Source organism: Camelina sativa, chromosome 3 (genome assembly GCF_030686135.1).
Source record: "Camelina sativa cultivar CO46 ecotype springtype chromosome 3, ASM3068613v1".
NCBI classification, from domain to species: Eukaryota; Viridiplantae; Streptophyta; class Magnoliopsida; order Brassicales; family Brassicaceae; genus Camelina; species Camelina sativa.
Genome location: NC_141882.1, coordinates 23,388,921 through 23,408,658, shown reverse-complemented (window position 1 = coordinate 23,408,658; position 19,738 = coordinate 23,388,921). Strand labels below are relative to the sequence as shown.

The window sequence follows — 19,738 nt, the reverse complement described above, 5'->3', positions numbered from 1 at the left end:
TTTGAATTGGGCTTTTAAATACATAGAATAAAATCTTAAGAATTATATGCATATTTACCAACTTTAAATTGAAATATTAACAGTAAAATGTAACACCACATTTATGTACTGGCGTATATATTTGGTTTTAATCAAGTTTTAAAATAATTTTTAATACTTTGTACATTTCCAGTCCACTCCCGATAGATTTCTTTTTCTCAGTGCATGCATCACACATAGTTTATGGTTAATCAATCTGAATAATATATTAATGATATTAATTGTTAAAACTTATGATTTTGCACATTTGTGTCATGCTTTATTATTATTATTATTATTATTATTATTATTATTATTATTATTATTATTATTATTATTATTATTATTATTATTATTATTATTATTATTATTATTATTATTATTATTATTATTATTATTATTATTATTATTATTATTATTATTATTATTATTATTATCTCATCAAATGATCCATCAATTGCAACATATGGAGTGGAAAACAATTTATGTAAACATGATGTAAAACAACATGCACTTTTATATTTATGTATGTGTTTTTTCTGCTAGAGAAAGGCTCTACATGAATATAAAAATATCAAAATAATTTCAGAAGATATTTATCAACTCAAAAAACAAACAGGCAGTTAGACATACCAATATTTCATATTTATGTCAAAATAATGTCGGTAAACACTGTTCATCGTAATTGTGAAATATATATCTATTCACTCTTTGCATTTGCAAATTGGTATTGTGTCATACCTACGAAATTTATGGTACTATCTTAGATTCTCCCAAAATTGAGATTGAGAAAGAAACAGTAACGATATAATATACTAGGATTAGACCCGCGCTATAGCGTGGGGGAATATTCATTTATATAAATATAATTTGCAGTAGAAATTAGAATATACGTAAAATATTATCGAAGATTGCATTTGTAAAAATACACACTCATAATGTTGATCTTGACGGACTAACCCATAAAAGATTGTCTTCGTATAAAATTATAAATTTATAATAATATGCATATACAGTATATACGTGACAAACCAATCCGTACAAGATTGCGTTTATAACAAAAATACATAATCACAATCTACTTACAACCTATAAAATATTGCATTTATAAAAATATAATAGTTGTAGGAAATACACATTCACAATGTATATTTTAACGGACCAACCCACTAAAAGATTGGATTCATAAAAATATGTATTTGTATAGAATACACAGCCACAATATATTTTGATGGACCAAACCCGTAAAGGATTGCATTCATAAATTGAAAAATAATTATTTGATACAAGATGATTATAAAATAATATTACAGAAAATTATATAAAATAGTATTACATAAAATCATATATTCTTGAAATGAATTTTGACAAAAGGATAGAGAATTCAATTTAATCATTTTAGTAGTAGAAATATAAATCTGCATGTAGATAATTACAATTATGGGCTTCTAATTGGGTATATTTGTGGGTATATAAATCTACGTATTAATCCTTCTAATTGGGTATATTTGTGGGCTTAAATGGGCGGGGAGGTTACCTTTATCATTTTTACATTCCTACGTTTAATTATTAGGATGATAGGTCATAGTTTTGTATATCTTCCAAACAAAATCCCTGGTTTATTTTCTTAGAACAATGTATTTTTTGGTGGTATTCAGATCTGTTAAACCCAGTTGAATTCTATACCCAGCGAAATAGATTCATTAGGACTGATTATTCGGAAATTTATTTGATAATACAAATTGCAGTGAACGGAGGGAAGCTGCAATGTAAATACCAAAATACATAAGGAGGTCCAAATGGTTGTTTGACAAAACGAATAATAGTTTTGCGTAAAAAAAAAAAAAAAAACATATTTAGAGGATGGGGCAATGTTCGGATAAAACAAGACATTTGTATTCATCAAACTTGGCAAATACTTTAAAGTCTCTAATTAATATTCCAACAACTGGAATAAGTCAAGTTTATATTATACGCAATATAAGATGTTTGTGAAATTGAAACAGTAAATTGAATCCCAAATCAGCTCTCACCGTGAGAACGAGATAAGGGAGATCTCAGCCTAGCAAGTGATTACGAAGGAAGAAGAATCACTTGTAAGAGATTGAGAATCTATAGATGGTTAACAAAGGGATTTAGGGATTTTGAGAAATTGTTTGTTTTTGATTGATTCTCTCGTTAATGGAGAAAGGTTACATATAATATTTGCTAAACCGAATAAACAAACCAACTAAATAACTAAACCGATAACTGAAGATATTAAACCAAAAACCATCTCTTTTTCCTGTTACAGAAATAGAATAGAGAATAGAGATGATGATTATGGTTAGCAGTTTAGCTGGTTCCATGATATGGTTGGTTTTTTCTTGTTTTTTTTTTTATTAAGTTTAGTTATTATATTGGTTTATTTCTCGATTGTATTTAAACTTTTTTATATTATACATTTCATGTAGAATAAATCCCTATATAAGTAAAAGAGAAGTACAAAATCGTCATTGGATCAGGTCAATTAAGTGTAAATAACCCGAAATTAAAGAATCGGATACGGGTGAGAAAAACCCAAATTATAAATATGGGTTACCCATTTACAACTGGAATAAATATCTCACCAACCTTATGCCCCAGTTGCTGAAACCATATAAGAAAAACAAATCTTCATCGGTTGTTAGACATTCCAAAAACTTATCCAATATTTATTATTATTCGGAAATTTACGCAAAACTATTATTCGTTTTGTCAAACAACCATTTGGACCTCCTTATGTATTTTGGTATTTACATTGCAGCTTCCCTCCGTTCACTGCAATTTGTATTACTCTCTTTTTTTACCTTTTGGTGGATCTTATAAAACGAATGAAAAAATGAATTTGATAAGTACTTATGTTTTTTAATCATTATGTTTAGACTTTACCGACATCAAAAGTAATCATCATCTCTGATATCTATTTCACAACATCTTATAATTACAGTACTTATTCGAATTGATAAGTACTGTAAATATATACTACAGTGATAACCTGAAAACTCCAGACTTTCGGAAGATGTTGGTATCTCACATCTGCCGAGTTTGATGAATACATTAAAAATGTTTGTTTTATCCAAACCTTGCCCATTCCTCTAAATAAGAGATGAACAACGGGAAATAGTGAATTCATCTCATTTTGTCCGAATCATTTTATTCATTTGACTTATTTATTCGTTGTATCTATCGTTTCATTTTGTCACACAACCTCCTTATTTATTTTGGTACTTGCGTTGGAGCTTCCCTCCTTTCACTGGAATATATATTACTCATATTTAAACTCTTTGGTAGATCTTGTATAACAGTTCTTTTTATCCTCGAATGATGAGAAATTGAAATTGGTAACAAAGAAAAATGTGATACTGGTCACAGTGGTCAGTTATTTCTTCAGCCTGATCAGATAAAAAAGAACTGTTTTATAAGATGGAATAATCCCAAATTAGAAACTCAAACTAGTGAACACAACTTTGAAACCAGGGTTAAGATTTACATCCAACATGCTGCAGTTTTTGGAAAACAAAGAGACCATCAAGAACAAGAAGACAAGCAAGAGTGTAATTTGTGTCATAAACCCGTAGAGTCATGTCTAAGACGAGCAGCAGTAGCTCGACGAAGCACTGCTGGTCTGAGCGGGGTTTTGTTTGAAGATGTTCTTCTTTCCACCAGACGAACCTTCAGCAGTAAGAGTCGGTGTTTCCAATATCTACAGATGGAAAGACAGGTTAAAAGACATACTCATCATCCTCAGCACGACAAGCTTGAAGAAGGGAGCAAAGTTACTACCTTAAGAACAAGCTCTTCAAAACATTGCTCAACATTGACCCTAGTCTTTGCACTACACTCCAGAAACAAGCATCCATACTCCCGAGCAAAGTCTATGCCTTCTTTTTTAGAAACAGCCCTTTCACTCTCCTAGAGAGATCACATTAGGTCAGTAGAGTGACAAGTTATAGGCACTCAATAAATTAATAGGACAAAGAGAAAATCTTACCTTGTCAACTTTATTCCCAACAAGCATCTTGATGCAATCCTGATTGGTCGAGTAGAGGTCGATTTCCTTAGCCCATATATCTGATAGATTTGTGAATGTATCTCGTCTTGTCACATCATATACTACAGATAAAGAGTTCCAAAAGTCACATACGAAGATTAAAATAATGTGCCGCCCAATAGATCATGGATAACAAATTATAATGTTCATCAAGAAAGAGAGACATACCCATAATTATACCCTGAGCTCCTCTGTAATACGAACTTGTTAGCGTCCTAAATCTCTCTTGCCCAGCTGAGTAATCAGGAAACACCCAAAAACTAATCAGAGATAACAGAGAAACTGAAAAGTTACAAGAGACTATTCTAAATACAAGAAGACCAATCTCTAAACTATTCTACATACAAGAGTCTAATATCTAAACTATTCTGGACACAAGTCTAATCTTAGAAGTAATACAGTTGCCTAATCTATAAACTATTCTAAATACAAGACTTATCTTTTAAAATATTATAAATACATAGACGAATCTCTAAACTATCCTAAAGGCAATAGACTGATCTATAAACTATTCTAAATACAAGATACAAATCTCCAAACCATTCCAAATACAAGACTCTTATTCAAGCTTAGGTTAACAGTGACTAAGACAAAGTAATTGTAAAATATTCCACATTATTGTGGTCCAATATTTTACAGAAGAAAACATTCTCAAGCTCAGGATTAACCAATGATTTCCCCTAAACATCTAAAATTGAAACCAAAAAGATATGAAGATTTACATAAATTTCAATTTTTTTTTTTTTTTTTTCTCACCAGTGTCCCAAATCGCAAGCTTGAGTTTCTTTTCCCCAATTGTAAGATACTTAACCTTAAAATCAACACCTACAAACATAAAAGACAAATCCAACATCAAAAACAAAACACAGAAGGCAAGATCGGTACTTGAAAGCTCGATCACATATATTAAAAACTAACCAATTGTGGGAGACAGGTCATCAAAGGTATTAGATGTGAAACTCAACAAAAGAGAGCTCTTTCCAACACCAGAATCTCCGATCAATAAAACCTTAAACAAGTAATCAAATTCGGGTTGCCCCGACGAAGAACCCATCGGAAAAAAAATCGAACCTTTTTTTTTTTCTCCTTAACCTGAGAAACAAAAAAAAAAATCAAAAGGGTCGGAACAAAACAATCAAAAGACACAAACATTGGAATTAAAAAATTTCACAACCTTAAGAGACCCTCGAGATCTGCAAGAAGAATGACACGAAGACACAAGAAGCAGAGTTAAAACCGGAGAGATCGTAAAAAGCCGAAGAAAACTCTTACATAAAGAGAAGCCTGAAGATGCCTTTTTAATTTCACCGACTGACAAATGAGTCACAATCGTCTACGGTTGGTCTTATAGGGTTTTATCCTACACCTTCCTTTTTGTTTGTTTCATAACCGTTGGATCATAAACCGGTTTTTATTCGACGTCGGCCGAATTGGTACGCACTTTGAATCTGTACCGGAATCAATCGAATGGTACTTGGTCCAGTTCTTCTGTAAATGATTTTTTTTTTTTTTTTTTTTTTGGTGTAAAGTAAATGAATTTTAATTTTATACATACATGTAAATTACCATACGTAAATATTTTTGTACTTTTGTTTCTTGGTTAGTTTTCCTTTTGGATTAAGGAAAATAAATTTTTCTAAAACAGTCTTGATAGAAATATGTAAATTAGTATGTATAAAAATTTTCCATCTTTCCAAGAAAAAGAAAGTCAATTTTGAATTTAATTAATACATACATGAAAAATTAACATACATTATGTAAATACTAGAAGTTTAAAGACAACTTCGTAAGAAACTAGAAAAAAAAGTAGGGAAAGTTGGACTCAAAGTAATAGAGTTATTGGCCCAAAATATTGTGCTACCTAATAATATTCTCTATGGCTCAATCTAGGCGCCTCTATGTTCTTTTCAACAATGACTTATGCTTGGGGACTCCATTTTCTCTGATCAAAACGTCTTGGAAACGTCCTCATCACATAACTTTCCCATCCCCATCAACAGTGAGTCGTCTCCGCTTGTTAGAAACGTTTTGGTGTCCCCTTCCCCGAAATACATGAGACGGCTATAAACAGAAGAAGTGTTGGATCATATGGATAGGTTAAGTGAGTTGCCTGATGCGGTACTCTTGGAAATATTGTCATTCTTATCAACAAAAGAGGTTGTGACCACGATGGTGTTATCGAAACGGTGGAAGTTTCTTTGGATGTTAGTGCCAAGACTTAAATACGACCGTGATGAATATCAAGTTGGTGCATGTGAATCCATGAGATTCAGGCGGTTGATTCACACTTCTTTGGTTTTGCACAAGGCTCCGGTCATAGAAATTTTGAATATCTCAATTAGTCCAATGAGTGATGCTTATGAAGATATTGAAGTGTGCGTTTGAACCGCTATTGAACGCGGTGTGCGTGAGCTATGTATCCATACCGAAACTTGTTCTACCGGGTCTCCAGTAGTAGTACTTCCAAGTAGCTTGTGTCCAAGTTCTTCTACAATGCTTGTGACTCTGTTGCTAGACAATGTGGTTCTTAAGGATTCGTTTTCATTGGTTTCTTTCCCATCCCTCAAAAATCTGGCACTTCTATCATTGACGTACCCAAGCGACGAATTTGTTCCAATGCTTTTATCTGGTTGTCGTGTTCTTGAAACTATGATGATAGAACGATACCGGGGTGATAATGTGGGCTTATTCATTGTTAGAGTTGCCTCTTTAAAGATGTTAAGATTGGTTGAACAATCTTACATCAATGCTGACAGGTTTCTAATAGATGCTCCTTCGTTGGAGCTCTTGGAGATTAATAAACACAAGGGTGGGTTTTGTCGCATTGAGCATAATATGCCTAAGATTGAAGCTGCAAATGTTTATGTTACTTGTAGTCATACCGAGCAGATTCTTTCGTCTCTTACTTCAGTCGAGCAACTTGGCTTATGTTTAGCGACATCAAAGGTAACCAAGTCTTAGTTCTTCTCTAGACTTGTTTAAATGTTTTTTTTTTTTATTCATCATTAGTATACTAAACTTGAATTTCTTTAAACCTATATGTTATGTAGAATGTGTATCCTGAAGGAAAAATATTTAGTCGACTTGTACGATTGCATCTATGCACATGTGAGCCAGAGTGGTTGAATCTGCTAATGCGTCTGCTCAGAGATTCCCCTAAACTAAGAATCCTCAGACTAGAACAAGTATATTTACTCTTCAAGTTAACCTAATTGATTCCGATGTTCATTCAATATTTTTCAGTTTGATGGTTTAATTAAAGTGGAATACTAATAATCTCCCATTTTGAGTCTCAGATCCATAGAGTTGAGACTGATGTATATCCGCGACCATGCTGGAATGAACTGAGTCATGTCCCGGGATGCCTATTGTTAAGTCTTGAAATTTTTGAATGGTCGGAATACGAAGGGAAAGAAGAAGAGATGGAAGTTGCAAGATTCATCTTAAGAAACTCTAGTGGTTTAAAGATGGCAGCATTCTACCCCAAATCCACAAATCGTGAAGAGAAACGTGAGATGCTAATGGACCTGTCAATGTCACCAAGGCGTTCTTCAATCTGCCAGCTTGATTTCGATCGTGGGACTATTACAAAAAGGGACATTTTTTTATGCTCACCGGTTGTTTCGACGTTTAGTACAAGCATCCCAAATCCCGTAGAGATATTGTTTTACATGTTACTATTTTCAATAGATAAGACTTATACGCTAAAAGACTAATAAATATGTTGTTTTCATTTTTTGTATTTGTTTTTAATCTTCGTGTTTTGGTTATTATTATTATTTTTTTATGAAACTTCAATATATTCCAATATATATTTTTTATATCTATATTTTAATATCTATATGTGTACATATATAATAATTATTAATTTATCATGTAAATGAAAATTAATAGTTTATAATTATATCAATTATTAATTTTATCAGCATTATTAATTTAAAGAAAATTTTGCTGTATATAAAAATATTACGAAGGTTAAAGAAGACCTACCATTTTTTGCCATTTTGACAAATAAATAAATATCCCAAAGTAGTGGCGGCGAGAGGGAAAAAAAAGAAGACGAAGTTACGAGCGAGAGAGAGAGAGAGAGAGAGAGAGAGAGAGAGAAGAAAGCAGAGAGAAAAGAAAATGTCTAAGACGCTGGTGCAGCCCGTTGGGCAGAAGAGGTTGACGAACGTTGCAGTGGTTCGTCTCAAAAAGCAAGGCAATCGATTCGAGATCGCTTGCTACAAGAATAAGGTCCTTTCATGGCGGTCTGGCGTGTAAGCTTTTCCGAATCTTCGTTTGCTTGCTGTTTGATTTTGCTGAGTTTTAGCTGATTCGATTCTGATTTGTGGCTGTTTAGCACTGTGAATAATTTAAGTAAGTGTGTAGTATGATGAATTTGGTGTGACGATTGTGTTGAATCGGATCATGTGCTTGACCTAATTTGAAGGAGAAGGAGTATGTATAATCGCATCAATCAATCTTTGTTTGCCTTCTGTTTTGTTGGTCTTGTTTTGATTTTTTTTTCTTCTGAATTTGGCGGATTCGATTCTGATGTTGAAGGTCTTAAGCATACTTTAGTTGTTTAGCTCTCTGTAACTAATGTTATGGAATTGGTATAGTATGATGAATTTGGTGTGACGGTTGGGCATATGTTTAACCTAATCTGAAGGGAAATGTGAATCAATAACACACCTCTAGATAAGATTTTGTTCTGCGTTGTTTTATTAGTAAACGTACTGAGATGTGGGCGAAAATGTTCATGCAGGGAGAAGGACATAGATGAAGTGCTTCAGTCTCATACTGTGTATTCGAATGTTTCTAAAGGAGTTCTTGCCAAATCAAAAGACTTGATGAAGGCCTTTGGATCAGATGATCATACGAAGATATGCATTGATGTATGTCATGGCTTGTTTGATTTCTTAGTTTTTTGAAGTTGTGACTCCTTAAGATGTCTCTTATATGTTGCATTTCCAACTCTCTGTGTTTCAGATTTTGGAGAAAGGAGAGCTTCAAGTTGCTGGAAAAGAGAGAGAATCACAGTTCTCTAGCCAGTTTCGGGATATTGCAACCATTGTTTTGCAGAAAACCATCAACCCTGAAACACAACGGCCTTATACAATCACCATGGTAGAGCGCCTGATGCATGAGATTCATTTTGCTGTTGATCCTCATAGCAATTCCAAGAAGCAGGTGATTGGTTTAGGTTAATGTAGAAGCAAAAGTCACTTGTGGCATACATATGAAATGTTTATGTGAGGCTTCAATTTGATTATTATCAATGCAGGCGCTTGATGTCATCCGTGAGCTGCAAAAGCACTTCCCTATAAAGCGTTCTCCAATGAGACTGCGCCTCACTGTTCCTGTTCAAAACTTTTCCTCGCTTCTGGAGAAGCTAAAAGAATGGGACGCTAGTGTTGTCTCCAAAGACGAATCTGGAACACAGATGTCCACTGTAATGATCTAAATCTTCAAACTTTTGGACTTCTTTTTTTCTGTCTCTAATCCTCTCTAATTGTGGTGATCCATTCTTGTGCAGGTCTGCGAGATGGAACCGGGCCTATTCCGAGAGTGTGATTCCCATGTCAGGAATATACAGGGAAAACTAGAAATACTTGCTGTATCAGTTCATGCAGAAGGTGACACAAGCATGGATCATTACGATGAGCATGATGATATGACATTGCAAACCCACAAGCCGTTGTTACCTGCTGAGGCTGAGACTAACGATTTGACTGATCCCGTCGTTGAACTTAGCAAGAAAATGCAGAAGCAAGAGATAAGTACTACAGATAACATAAAGCAAGAAGGAGGAGAAGAAAAGAAGGGGACCAAGTGCAGCACTTGCAACACGTTTGTTGGGGAGGCTAAGCAATACAGAGAGCACTGTAAGAGTGATTGGCACAAACACAACCTGAAGCGTAAGACTCGTAAACTCCCTCCTCTTACCGCTGAAGAATGCTTGTCTGAAATTGACATGGACGTCTCTAGAGCAGATTTGAAAGACTACTCTTTCTGAAACTACAGTTTTCTCATTTTGTTCTTTTTTAATTTTGTCGATGTTTAATCTCGTGGTCATATGTGAGTAGATGAATACACAACACTTGTGCAAACTTATAAGTAAAAATCTTTTGTGTTTGTTTAAGAGACCATTTGGATTTTCGGTGTTTGAGTGGACAATTTTGACCAACCACAGACAATTAGACATCGTACATAACCATTATTGCACGATAAACTAACAATCATCCAAACATAGACATCATAGATCGATCATATATAGACATTGCACTTTTTCGTTTCAAAAAGGCATTACGTATTTAACGTTTTTGTCAGATAATTTAGGAAAGTTTAGTTAACACATGGGAGAGAGATAAATGAAGGATAATAGAGCTTGATCATTGCCTCCCTGATAATGTGCCCTAAGGAACACACCCATAGAAAGATGTACATTATAACTATAAAGCATAAGAAAACTCCCCAAGATTTTTAAAAAGAAAAAGAAACAGTAACTCAAGAGATGGTATGGTGATTGTAAGAGGGTGACCTAGAAACCAGTTGTTGGTACAAGATATGACTCTTCCTTTCTTAAGCACAATATCACGGCTTATGGCCTATCCTTATCCTGAGCTGAGTTGTGTAATGCTGCACAAGCAAAACATTACCCGATCAAAGTCTTGTTCATCTTCATCTTTTTATCTCACGCGTTCCAATCACACTGAAAATTGTTGAAACCATTCACTGCTCCTAAGAGCTGGTTTCCCAGATCCTGTTGCCCGTTCGGATCCCGCACCATCATCCCAACTCTTCCGTTCATGAGACTATTGTTACCGTTCATGTTATTCATTCCATTAGCTGTCATGGACTGACCCATACCACCACCAAACCCACCAGCACCTCCAATACTTGGGTTGCTGTTGTTCACTTGGCCATTCATCAGCAGAACACCAGAGCTATTTACAGTAGCTGCCTTCCCATCATTCCCGAAAGACCCATGCCCAACCATGCTTCCTCCTGAGCTATTATGAGCTTGGTTGTTCATCAGGATTTCATTCAGTATCTTCTGCACCGAGCTAGACTCGTTTGCATCAACCTCACCCGCCTGTTGCATTGCTGGTGAGTTTGTGGAGCCCATGTGATTAACAGATGGTATCCCGTTTTGAGAGGGATTATTGTTATTAGATGAGGATGTTGGAGACTGAAATGTTGGCAGGTTGTGTTGTTGCTGCGATGATGGCACCATGGTACCCGAGGAACTAGGTGATGGCATCTGAACAGAATTTCCTCCATACGGACTGTTTGGTGGATTGTAAGCAGCACTCTGATGTCTTGCCTTCATTGAATTCTGGTGGATGAGTCCTGCGATGCTGTTGGTGGAGGTGGATGCAGAAGCTGCATTGAAGGCATAATTTACACCGTTGCTGGGATTTCCCTGCATTAGTGACACCTGCCTATTACTTGGATCGCTGTTTGCATTCTGGGCAACTGTTTGCTGTTGCTGTTGTTGTTGCTGCTGTTGTTGCTGTTGCTGCTGCTGCTGCTGCCTCAGTTGATCACTGGGCTGCTGAGGAGAAGGACCAGGCAAGGCAGATGAAGGGCCTGTTCTCCGTGGAAACTTGGCTAAACTTTCTGCACCAAATAGAAAAACACGGGAAAGGAATTAGATGCTATAAGATGAAAAACACCATATACTTTGTCAGGAGGTCACATTAACTTACCAATTGGTCCTGTTCTTGTTTCTCTGCTATAATCTATCAAGTCCTTCATACTATTTACCACCTCTGAGATCTACAATATTGCAAAAAATCAATAATGTGCATGGCAGACATGGTCACAGGGACAGGGTTATTACAGAGGTTGATTTAATTAATTCATTATGGATATCCCTTTCAAAGCTGAACGTCCAGGGAATGCAGGTATCTAAAGTTTTATGCAAGACTGTAGAGATGCAATGGGGTTTGAATTCATATTGAGACATTCTTTCATATACCTGCAAACACCGAACATATCTCTTTGTGTATCCCAAATCATTCACGAGTGGTACTTCTAGGGCCTTTGCCAATTGTCTAGCAGATGCAACAAACCTACAGAGCAGTGGCAGCACATCAGACATCACCGATTAAAAGTCTTGAGTAACATGATTTGTTACATCAATTTAACAACAAAAGAGAGAAGTTTACATGTTGCAATTATTTTGTAACTCCGGAAGAGCAGAATCTGTTGTTGCATTTTGAGCGGCTTGCTGATATTTCTGAGCTGCCGATCCAAGCTGACTAACCTGTACGTGAATACAAAAAAAAGAGCTAAATTACCTAAGCCGTTTAACTGATTTTGCTGTATATTCTACTCCTATTGAAATTTGGAAACCACAAAAAGAGGAAAAGTGATGATTTCGCAAACAAAAGCAGATAGAATAATATCAAGACAGTATTTCCAATTTTGTGCTAAAAGGAAAGGTCGCATCTCCAAAATAACTATCTGCCAGACCAAAACAACATAGGCCTCTTTACAGACTAGGTATATCAGTTTGTTATAAACATAAACCCATACGATGCAGGAAAGATGGTTAATCTTTCTTGAAGTTACCTGTGGTATCAAAAGCCTTCGTGGAATCAACTCTTCATGCCGCCGAGCACAAAACTCCCAAGAGAATATCTGAGGAGGAACTTACAATAATGAAGGGATTGGAGAAAAAAAATAATGGTATTATAATTTGCTGCGAGAGAAAAGAGTTGTCTGAAGAACCTTAAGATCTGGAGAGAATACTATTCGAAGCTGGCCATCACGAACAACTCGAAGATGCTCAAATACACTCTCTTGTGTTGCTTTTGCGTACTCCAACACAATTTGACCAGATGAATTCTGAGATTCCCTTGGCATATCGACATATAAAAGTTCTTCCAAAGTGCCACTTTCATACTTTATCTTAAAAAGCCGCGGGAGGACTTCGGCGGTTGCCTCTAAACAATGAAAGAGGCAAAGACACAAAAGATGAGCAACTAAAAAAACAAGTTATATTCCAAAACAACACAAGCAGTCAAGCACTGATTATCAAAATAACATACCAAAACCACGTCCAGGCTTTCGGTTACATATCTCACAGTGCCACACATCCTGCAATGTTTGTTAAATATAATACCCATGTAAAGAAGTATAACATGAAACAAGGACCTAACTGACTAAAAACAACTGGCTCAGTTGCATGAGATCAGCTTAGCAAAAGACGATAGAACTAGATGAAAAGACAAGCTCTTTCACAATCGTATTACAAACAAGACTAAGTTCATTGACCAGTAAACCTGAGGGAAAACGCCAGTTGTTTGCCGGCCACTGCCATACATCGAAACACACCATCTCTTTTTGGCATTGGGAGCAAAGTACTCAGCTACAAATTTTCTCCAGAACTCGATATTATTGTCCTGCATTAACAGCAGACAGATCTGTCAATCATGAAGAAAAGCAACAGGCTGAAAAATAATTAATAAAAAGGTAAGAAGATTTACTTCAGGCCTATGCTGTTGTCGGTACATATACTGTGTAAGTCGCTGAGCACCCATGCCCGGCTCATACACTGGTTTCAGAGGTGGCCTCAGAGGTAAACTCTGCTGTTGGAACTGCTGTGGTAATTGAGGACGTTGTTGAGGCATAGATTTCAGGAGTTGCTGTTGTTGAAGTTGCATAAGTCTCTGCTGGTGAAATATGTTCATTTGAGCTTGCGGAGATTGTCCTGGCATTTGAAGAAACTGTTGTTGTTGTTGTTGTTGCTGCTGTTGCCTCTGCTGTTGTTGGAGAAACAATGACTGCTCTGAATGTTGAGGTTCCATTTTCACTTGGGCCAAGTTTCTCATGGCCTGAAGTTGCTGCGGTTCCAACTTCACTGATCCTAGGTTTCTCAACATTTTCTGTTGTGGCTGTTGTACTTGACCATGCTGCTGATCATTTGAAACCTGACCAGGTTCCAACTTGACAGGTCCCACACCTGCTAACCCACCTCCACGCACTGTTGAAAACTGCTGCTGCTGGTGCTGCTGTTGCATTGACTGCTGCTGACCATGTTGAAAATTCTGAGGCTCCATTTTCTTATTCCGTTGTTGTTCTGCCAACAACTGGTTAGATGAAACATTCGAGAACTGCTGACCCTGAACTTGACCTGATGAGCGCGGGGACACCATACTCGGAGCATTAAAAGAAGACAAACCACTAAACCCGACACTGGACAGAGGGTCTGACTCAGCCCCACTTGTATCCATAGAAATAACAGAACCGGGAATACCATTTACAAAAGACTGATTGTTGAGGAGGGAAGATATGTTTGGTGCATTCCCAAGCATACTCATACTCATGTTGTTACCAAACTGATTACGCGGAGAAACAAGGGAAGGAAATGCTGGTTGGGAAGGAAGAGGAGCTCCTCCTTGTCCTCCTAAGATGGAAGGCGGAACACTTTCGCCACTGCCAACAGGATTAGGCGGCTCTGATGGTACCATACTCCCCACCAAAATAATCACAACTTCACAAAAAGCAAGAACAAAACTGACTGAGAGATTTCACGGCGTTAAAACAAAAAAAAAACTCAGCTCCTCTGTGTTGGAGGAGTAAAGATGTCTCCAAGGCACAATGAAGTAGAAACGTCTTCTATCTGACCAATGATAAGCTTCGGAGTCGTAAATTCCACGAAACAGATGTAGGAAAGAGCTGAATCTAAGTGGTGAGGTTCCGTATCGAACATTCTAGAGACCAAAACACTTAGTCTCCGTAATCTCTGTTTTGATTACAAATGAATTTCTCAGATCCAAAATTAAGCAAATCTACTCCATTCGAAACTCAGCACCTTTAAACAAAAACAACAAAAAAAAAATATCAAGAAACAGTCCTCACAGAGAGACAAAAGCAAAAAAAAAAAAAAAAGTTAAGAAGAACCCAGAAAAAAGAAAGCTTGATCAAACCCTAATTGAGAAAACAGAGATGACTAGTGAGAAACAATCTATACAAACTTACCAGAAGCTGGAATTGAAGAATAAAGTCTTCGATAAGACTCAAATCATAGAGAATCGGAAGAAACAAAAGGTATAAACTTTACAAACCAAAATCAACTCTTTTTAATCTTAAGAAAACTTGGATGAACACAAAACAATTACAAATGAAGAAACTTTGCAAGTCTTTTAGGGTTTTTTTTGTGTGTGTGTGTGTGTGTGTGTTGTTTTTTTGGAGATAAGAACCCAAAAGACAAGAGAAACAGAACAATCCTGTGCCGCCTCTACAAATTGTTATTTCTGGGTTTTATAAAATTATACCTTTTTTTAGCTTCAGAGTATTGTGTCCTGTTCTTCGCTGTATCTTTAGAGAGAGAGAGAGAGACAAGAAAGAAAAAGATGAAGAGAGAGAATAGTGTCCTTGCGGACGTCAAAATTGTATTCGATCGGATTTATTTCATTCCCTTTCTTACTTTTTTTTTCTTCTTTTCTTCAGTCTCTCTCTCTCTCCTTCAAAGGAAGTCAATGACATGCCCTAGAAATGTTTTTTTCCTCAACACAATCTGGATTTTTTTTTTTTTTTTTTTTTAACTCACAAACATTTTGTTTCTAATTGTACTTTCTAAAGTTTCACAAAAGTATCAATTTTTAATTAAAAAGCAAAATTTGTATAGAAATGTTTTAATATTTAATGTATTACAATATTGATAATGATTTCTTCAAGATTATTTAAATCGTAAATTACTAAATTTGATTCAGAAAATCATAATATAAAATACCACTATTGCTAAGAAAAAATAATTATTAAATGACAAAACTAAATAATTGATTAATCTAACACGGATTTATTTATATAATTAAATAACTTAAGTTAGATTTTTATCATATATACTTATTTTTTGTTACCTCTTTATAGTACGACTTCAGCTATTAGTGGATTCTTCTTTACTGTTATTATTTAATTGTTCAAGTCTTCTTAATAAGTTTCAATGTAAGAAAATTGTTTTTAGAATGTTGACTCTTTTTTATAGTGTTTTTGAATTATTTCGTAACGGGATTATATATTTTGTTAATTACTTTTTTGTAATTTGTATTTTTGTAATGTAATTTTTTATTTTGACTTATTTTCTTTGTTTATATAGTGTTTGTTTGTATATTTGGGGTTATACAGTAAATTAGATAGAGTAAGTAGTTTGTAAAATATAACTTTTCACGGAAACAGACATACCGCAATATTGGATAGTAGTTTTGTAAGAGAATAGATACTCCGCAATATCAGATAGTAGTTTTGTAAGATGATAGACACACCGCAATATCGGATAGTAGTTTTGTAAGAAGGATGAGTTTTTCTTTATTTTGGTTTGTCGTCGAAAGAGGAGAAGTTTCTTGTTTTTAGTTTGAGATATTTCAATGGTTAGAAAACCATTGTATTTATAGTGAGATTAAATATATTTAGGTTATCATTTAGAAGTTAATATTTGATATATAAAATCTCAGCAAAATTGAAAAAAACCAATTTAATATTTAGTCGATGTGGGATATACAATACACATTTTCTGTAAATTAGTTTACAACTTTACATATATATAATTTCTACGGTTTTTATTTTTTTCCATCTATACTAATCATAATTAATTACTATAATTTCGTTAAGGAAATATTAAAAAATCTAAACTAAATGATGATTTGTTTTTATTTAATTGTATTAAGTTGATTTGTTGTTTCCGTAAATATCTCACAATATAAAAGCAAATCAAATAAGTTTACATATATATACAATTTCGTATTTAATCTATTGATTATTTTGAAAGCAACAAAGTCACAATTGATAAGTATTAAAGATTTCTCATTATTATCTATATTAACATTTTTGAAGTATATTTTGTGTTCTGCCCTTTTAGTTTTGTTTATTTTATGTTTTTTTACAACATTAACCCTAAAACAATTCCATAAATAACATTGCAGACAAACTCAAATACTAAACTTTCTTAAATTGACCAATATTTGTTACATTTATTGCCATAAAATCTTAACAACAAGAATACATTCCGATTTTCAAAAAACAACTCTACCCATTAAAGTTTTAATCCATTAAAATCTTCAAAACTATTTTTATGGATGTTAAAATCTCTCAAATTTAAATGATATACAACAGATTTTCCATAACAAAAATTTACAATCTCCATAATTATATTAACATTAATAATTTTCCTAAACGGAAAATCCAATTATGAAATGTCACATTAAATATGTTGAAAACCCCCCATATATATTTTTTTTTTCTGAGGAAGTACCAAAAAAATTAAAATTCTATTAATTATCATAAACTATATATATTAACATGAAAAAATTATAAACTATAAAAATATGCTAATTTGGTAAAATAATTAACATAATTAAACTTGATAAAAAAACTTATTTTGATTATTTTTTTTACGCAAAAACTTATTTTGATTTTGGTGAGACAGGTTGGCATTAATCACAAATAGGGAGTTAAGTGGAATTGTTTTTTTTAAAACACTTTTAGATGTGTATGAGGAGATAAATGTATTACTAGACTATACATATACTACACGGGTTAAAACCTTGAAAACACTACAAAAATCCTATACTTTGAATACTTATATCAAATACCTGTAAAATTAATTAAACAATTATAAAATAACAAATAAATACAATGTAAATTTTAATTTTTTAAAATTAAAAATATTGTCCCGCGGTGTACCGCGGGAAAAATCCTAGTTAATATTCGTAATAATTATAGGGATTAAGTATGGTAGTAGTTAATATTTGATATTACTGAAGCCATTAAATACTCTGATACCAGTTTCCTTATTTATAGGGATTATACCTCTGTTTGGTTGTGTGTTTAACTATTCTTGAATCAAATAAGATACATGATCCGAAAATTATTAATCTAGAGAACAAACAGATCCGCAATTTTTTTTCTTCTATTTTCGGGTCAGAGAGGATCCGCGTCCCGACCCGGTTAGTTTTAAGTGATCGACCCAAGGGTATAAAGATCATTTAGATAAATCAAAACTATAGGTTAATTTAATTAAATTAAATGATTCTCTAATCATTTTTAATGAAAAACGTACCAAAACAAAGTCATGGTCCAATTTGAGTCTAGTAAGTATTTCAGCTTTAATATAGATTAAGATAAGGGTTGGCTCATGATAAAAAAAAAATTACCCCTAAAATAGAAAAATTTAATCTATAAGCACCTTAAAAATTCTCTTGTACTATAAATATAGATCGTCTATGACATAGAAACATATAGAGTTTTATAAAAGTTCCAGTTAAATATTGGTCGGCAATTTCCAACCAACTGAATGACGTTCAGCTGCTTCGTGCCTCTTTTCTTATGTTCTACTTATCTAAAATTTATCGTTTTTGTAATTCAATAGCGGATTGTCTAGCTCGTTCTTCTAGATCTCTTGTTTTTGAAGTCACTTTTGTAAACTTTATCTCCTGTTTGGACGACCAAATTATGAAGTAATATTTTAACTAGTGTATGATTGACAATATATATATATATATATATATATATATATATATATATATATATATATATATATATATATCAAGAACCCAAGAGAATCCCTAATGAGCTCAAGGGTCTCTAACTACAATGATCTTATACTTAAGTATGAGAGAGTATTGTTCTATCCAAGAGCTTGGGGATTTCTAAAGCGATGTTGATTTAAAAGTTTTTTTTCATTGATTTAAAGTTCTTTATCTTTGATTGTTTTTTATGCTGTTAGTTGAATTAGGCCAGTTTAACTACAATCCCATAGTCAATCTCATCAAGCCATCAAAAGTGGTGTTGAATCGATGGATCATTAGACGGACAAAGCTTCCTTAGCCAACCAATAGTTGATGTTATTATGTTCTCAGAACTAAATGAATTTGGATTATAATGCTTGCTAAAATTCCTTAAAATAAACCAAAATTTTAGTCTTTAATCATTAGCAGTGTTAGAGATGACCAGAGAAGCTACAACTAAGCTACAACTCACTAGGTCGCCATCGAAGCCTTTGAAGTTCACCAAAAGTCTTTCTCTTTCGTTAGGTTTGCTTTGTTTCTTAAACAGAAGTCTTTACCTCTTGTACTCGTTTCTAAGAAGTAACATCTAAACTTTATCATCAGTTTTATGCTATTTACTTTTATATATTACTTAAACCTTGATTTCATGATTTCTTTCAGCATTTTTGAATTTTTACTTGTTGGTTAATTGTTCTACATATTTTAGATGTTCTATTCATCCACTCTTTTCGAAAAGAAAATGTTACTCATATCAAGTTGAACAATATTTTATTGTGAATGATTTAAGTTATTGAGCTTTATTTATTTTAAACAGTCTCATGAGTTTCTATTTACACAATGTGTAAAAGAATTCTATACACAACATCGTGTTGTTAAGCCTTAATATTTTTTTGTTATTGGTTTTAATTTAAAATTATGTTTCAAGGTTTACAAAACATACAAAAAAATATTAATTATGAATTACATTTAGATAATTTTAAGTTTTCATGACATATATGAATAGTCACACCTATATTTATCTTATTATATAAAGTTTGATGTCAAAATTACTCCTTTAACAAGATTGTGAAATGTGTCAATTGTATCATTTAGATGTTGACACATGTCAATTTTAAATTTTAAAAAATAAAAAAGTAAAAATTCA

The 19,738-nt window shown here is 33.7% G+C and overlaps 3 protein-coding genes and 1 pseudogene across 6 annotated transcripts; 2 read left to right on the top strand and 2 right to left on the bottom strand.

Annotated features, from left to right (window-relative positions):
- Positions 1 to 3,440: 3,440 nt before the first annotated feature.
- LOC104777547 (ras-related protein RABC1) lies at positions 3,441 to 5,417 on the bottom strand. The gene is made up of 7 exons (XM_010501823.3): positions 5,265 to 5,417; positions 5,009 to 5,182; positions 4,847 to 4,915; positions 4,259 to 4,324; positions 4,031 to 4,152; positions 3,823 to 3,951; positions 3,441 to 3,742 (listed from the first exon to the last, which is right to left on the bottom strand). The coding sequence occupies exons 2-7, from the start codon at positions 5,142 to 5,144 to the stop codon at positions 3,626 to 3,628; spliced, it is 639 nt and encodes a 212-aa protein (XP_010500125.1). The 5' UTR covers positions 5,145 to 5,182; positions 5,265 to 5,417; the 3' UTR covers positions 3,441 to 3,625.
- Positions 5,418 to 6,178: 761 nt separating this feature from the next.
- On the top strand, positions 6,179 to 7,806 carry LOC147947597 (putative FBD-associated F-box protein At1g32375 pseudogene; annotated as a pseudogene).
- A 272-nt stretch (positions 7,807 to 8,078) lies between these two features.
- LOC104777546 (uncharacterized) lies at positions 8,079 to 10,227 on the top strand. The gene is made up of 5 exons (XM_010501822.3): positions 8,079 to 8,352; positions 8,844 to 8,973; positions 9,068 to 9,268; positions 9,363 to 9,530; positions 9,615 to 10,227. The coding sequence occupies exons 1-5, from the start codon at positions 8,219 to 8,221 to the stop codon at positions 10,092 to 10,094; spliced, it is 1,113 nt and encodes a 370-aa protein (XP_010500124.1). The 5' UTR covers positions 8,079 to 8,218; the 3' UTR covers positions 10,095 to 10,227.
- A 223-nt stretch (positions 10,228 to 10,450) lies between these two features.
- On the bottom strand, positions 10,451 to 15,660 carry LOC104777545 (transcriptional corepressor SEUSS). 4 transcript variants are annotated; one of them, XM_010501821.3, is made up of 11 exons: positions 15,367 to 15,577; positions 14,346 to 14,903; positions 13,576 to 14,222; positions 13,372 to 13,491; positions 13,138 to 13,186; positions 12,818 to 13,032; positions 12,659 to 12,727; positions 12,253 to 12,350; positions 12,063 to 12,156; positions 11,791 to 11,860; positions 10,451 to 11,701 (listed from the first exon to the last, which is right to left on the bottom strand). In XM_010501821.3, exons 2-11 carry the CDS (start codon positions 14,557 to 14,559, stop codon positions 10,773 to 10,775), a joined length of 2,505 nt encoding a protein of 834 aa, XP_010500123.2. In that variant the 5' UTR covers positions 14,560 to 14,903; positions 15,367 to 15,577; the 3' UTR covers positions 10,451 to 10,772. The 4 variants fall into 4 exon arrangements, with proteins under 4 accessions (XP_010500123.2, XP_087362809.1, XP_010500121.2 ...); XM_087506683.1 differs by having other exon boundaries at positions 15,071 to 15,410; XM_010501819.3 differs by having other exon boundaries at positions 13,576 to 14,903; positions 15,367 to 15,660.
- Positions 15,661 to 19,738: the final 4,078 nt, after the last annotated feature.

What these genes read in the sequence shown, in the direction of transcription:
- LOC104777545 (XM_010501819.3), bottom strand. Translation starts at nt 14,559, where the DNA reads ATGGTACCATCAGAGCCGCCTAATCCTGTTGGCAGTGGCGAAAGTGTT. An exon ending in TTACAAAATAATTGCAACAT is followed by an intron (nt 12,157 to 12,252) that starts GTAAACTTCTCT and finishes ACTGCTCTGTAG; the next exon opens with GTTTGTTGCATCTGCTAGAC. An exon ending in AACAAGAACAGGACCAATTG is followed by an intron (nt 11,702 to 11,790) that starts GTAAGTTAATGT and finishes TATTTGGTGCAG; the next exon opens with AAAGTTTAGCCAAGTTTCCA.
- LOC104777546 (XM_010501822.3), top strand. Translation starts at nt 8,219, where the DNA reads ATGTCTAAGACGCTGGTGCAGCCCGTTGGGCAGAAGAGGTTGACGAAC. An exon ending in CTTTCATGGCGGTCTGGCGT is followed by an intron (nt 8,353 to 8,843) that starts GTAAGCTTTTCC and finishes ATGTTCATGCAG; the next exon opens with GGAGAAGGACATAGATGAAG. An exon ending in ATACGAAGATATGCATTGAT is followed by an intron (nt 8,974 to 9,067) that starts GTATGTCATGGC and finishes TCTGTGTTTCAG; the next exon opens with ATTTTGGAGAAAGGAGAGCT.
- LOC104777547 (XM_010501823.3), bottom strand. Translation starts at nt 5,144, where the DNA reads ATGGGTTCTTCGTCGGGGCAACCCGAATTTGATTACTTGTTTAAGGTT. An exon ending in AGCTCAGGGTATAATTATGG is followed by an intron (nt 4,153 to 4,258) that starts GTATGTCTCTCT and finishes CTTTATCTGTAG; the next exon opens with TATATGATGTGACAAGACGA. An exon ending in TTGAAGAGCTTGTTCTTAAG is followed by an intron (nt 3,743 to 3,822) that starts GTAGTAACTTTG and finishes TTCCATCTGTAG; the next exon opens with ATATTGGAAACACCGACTCT.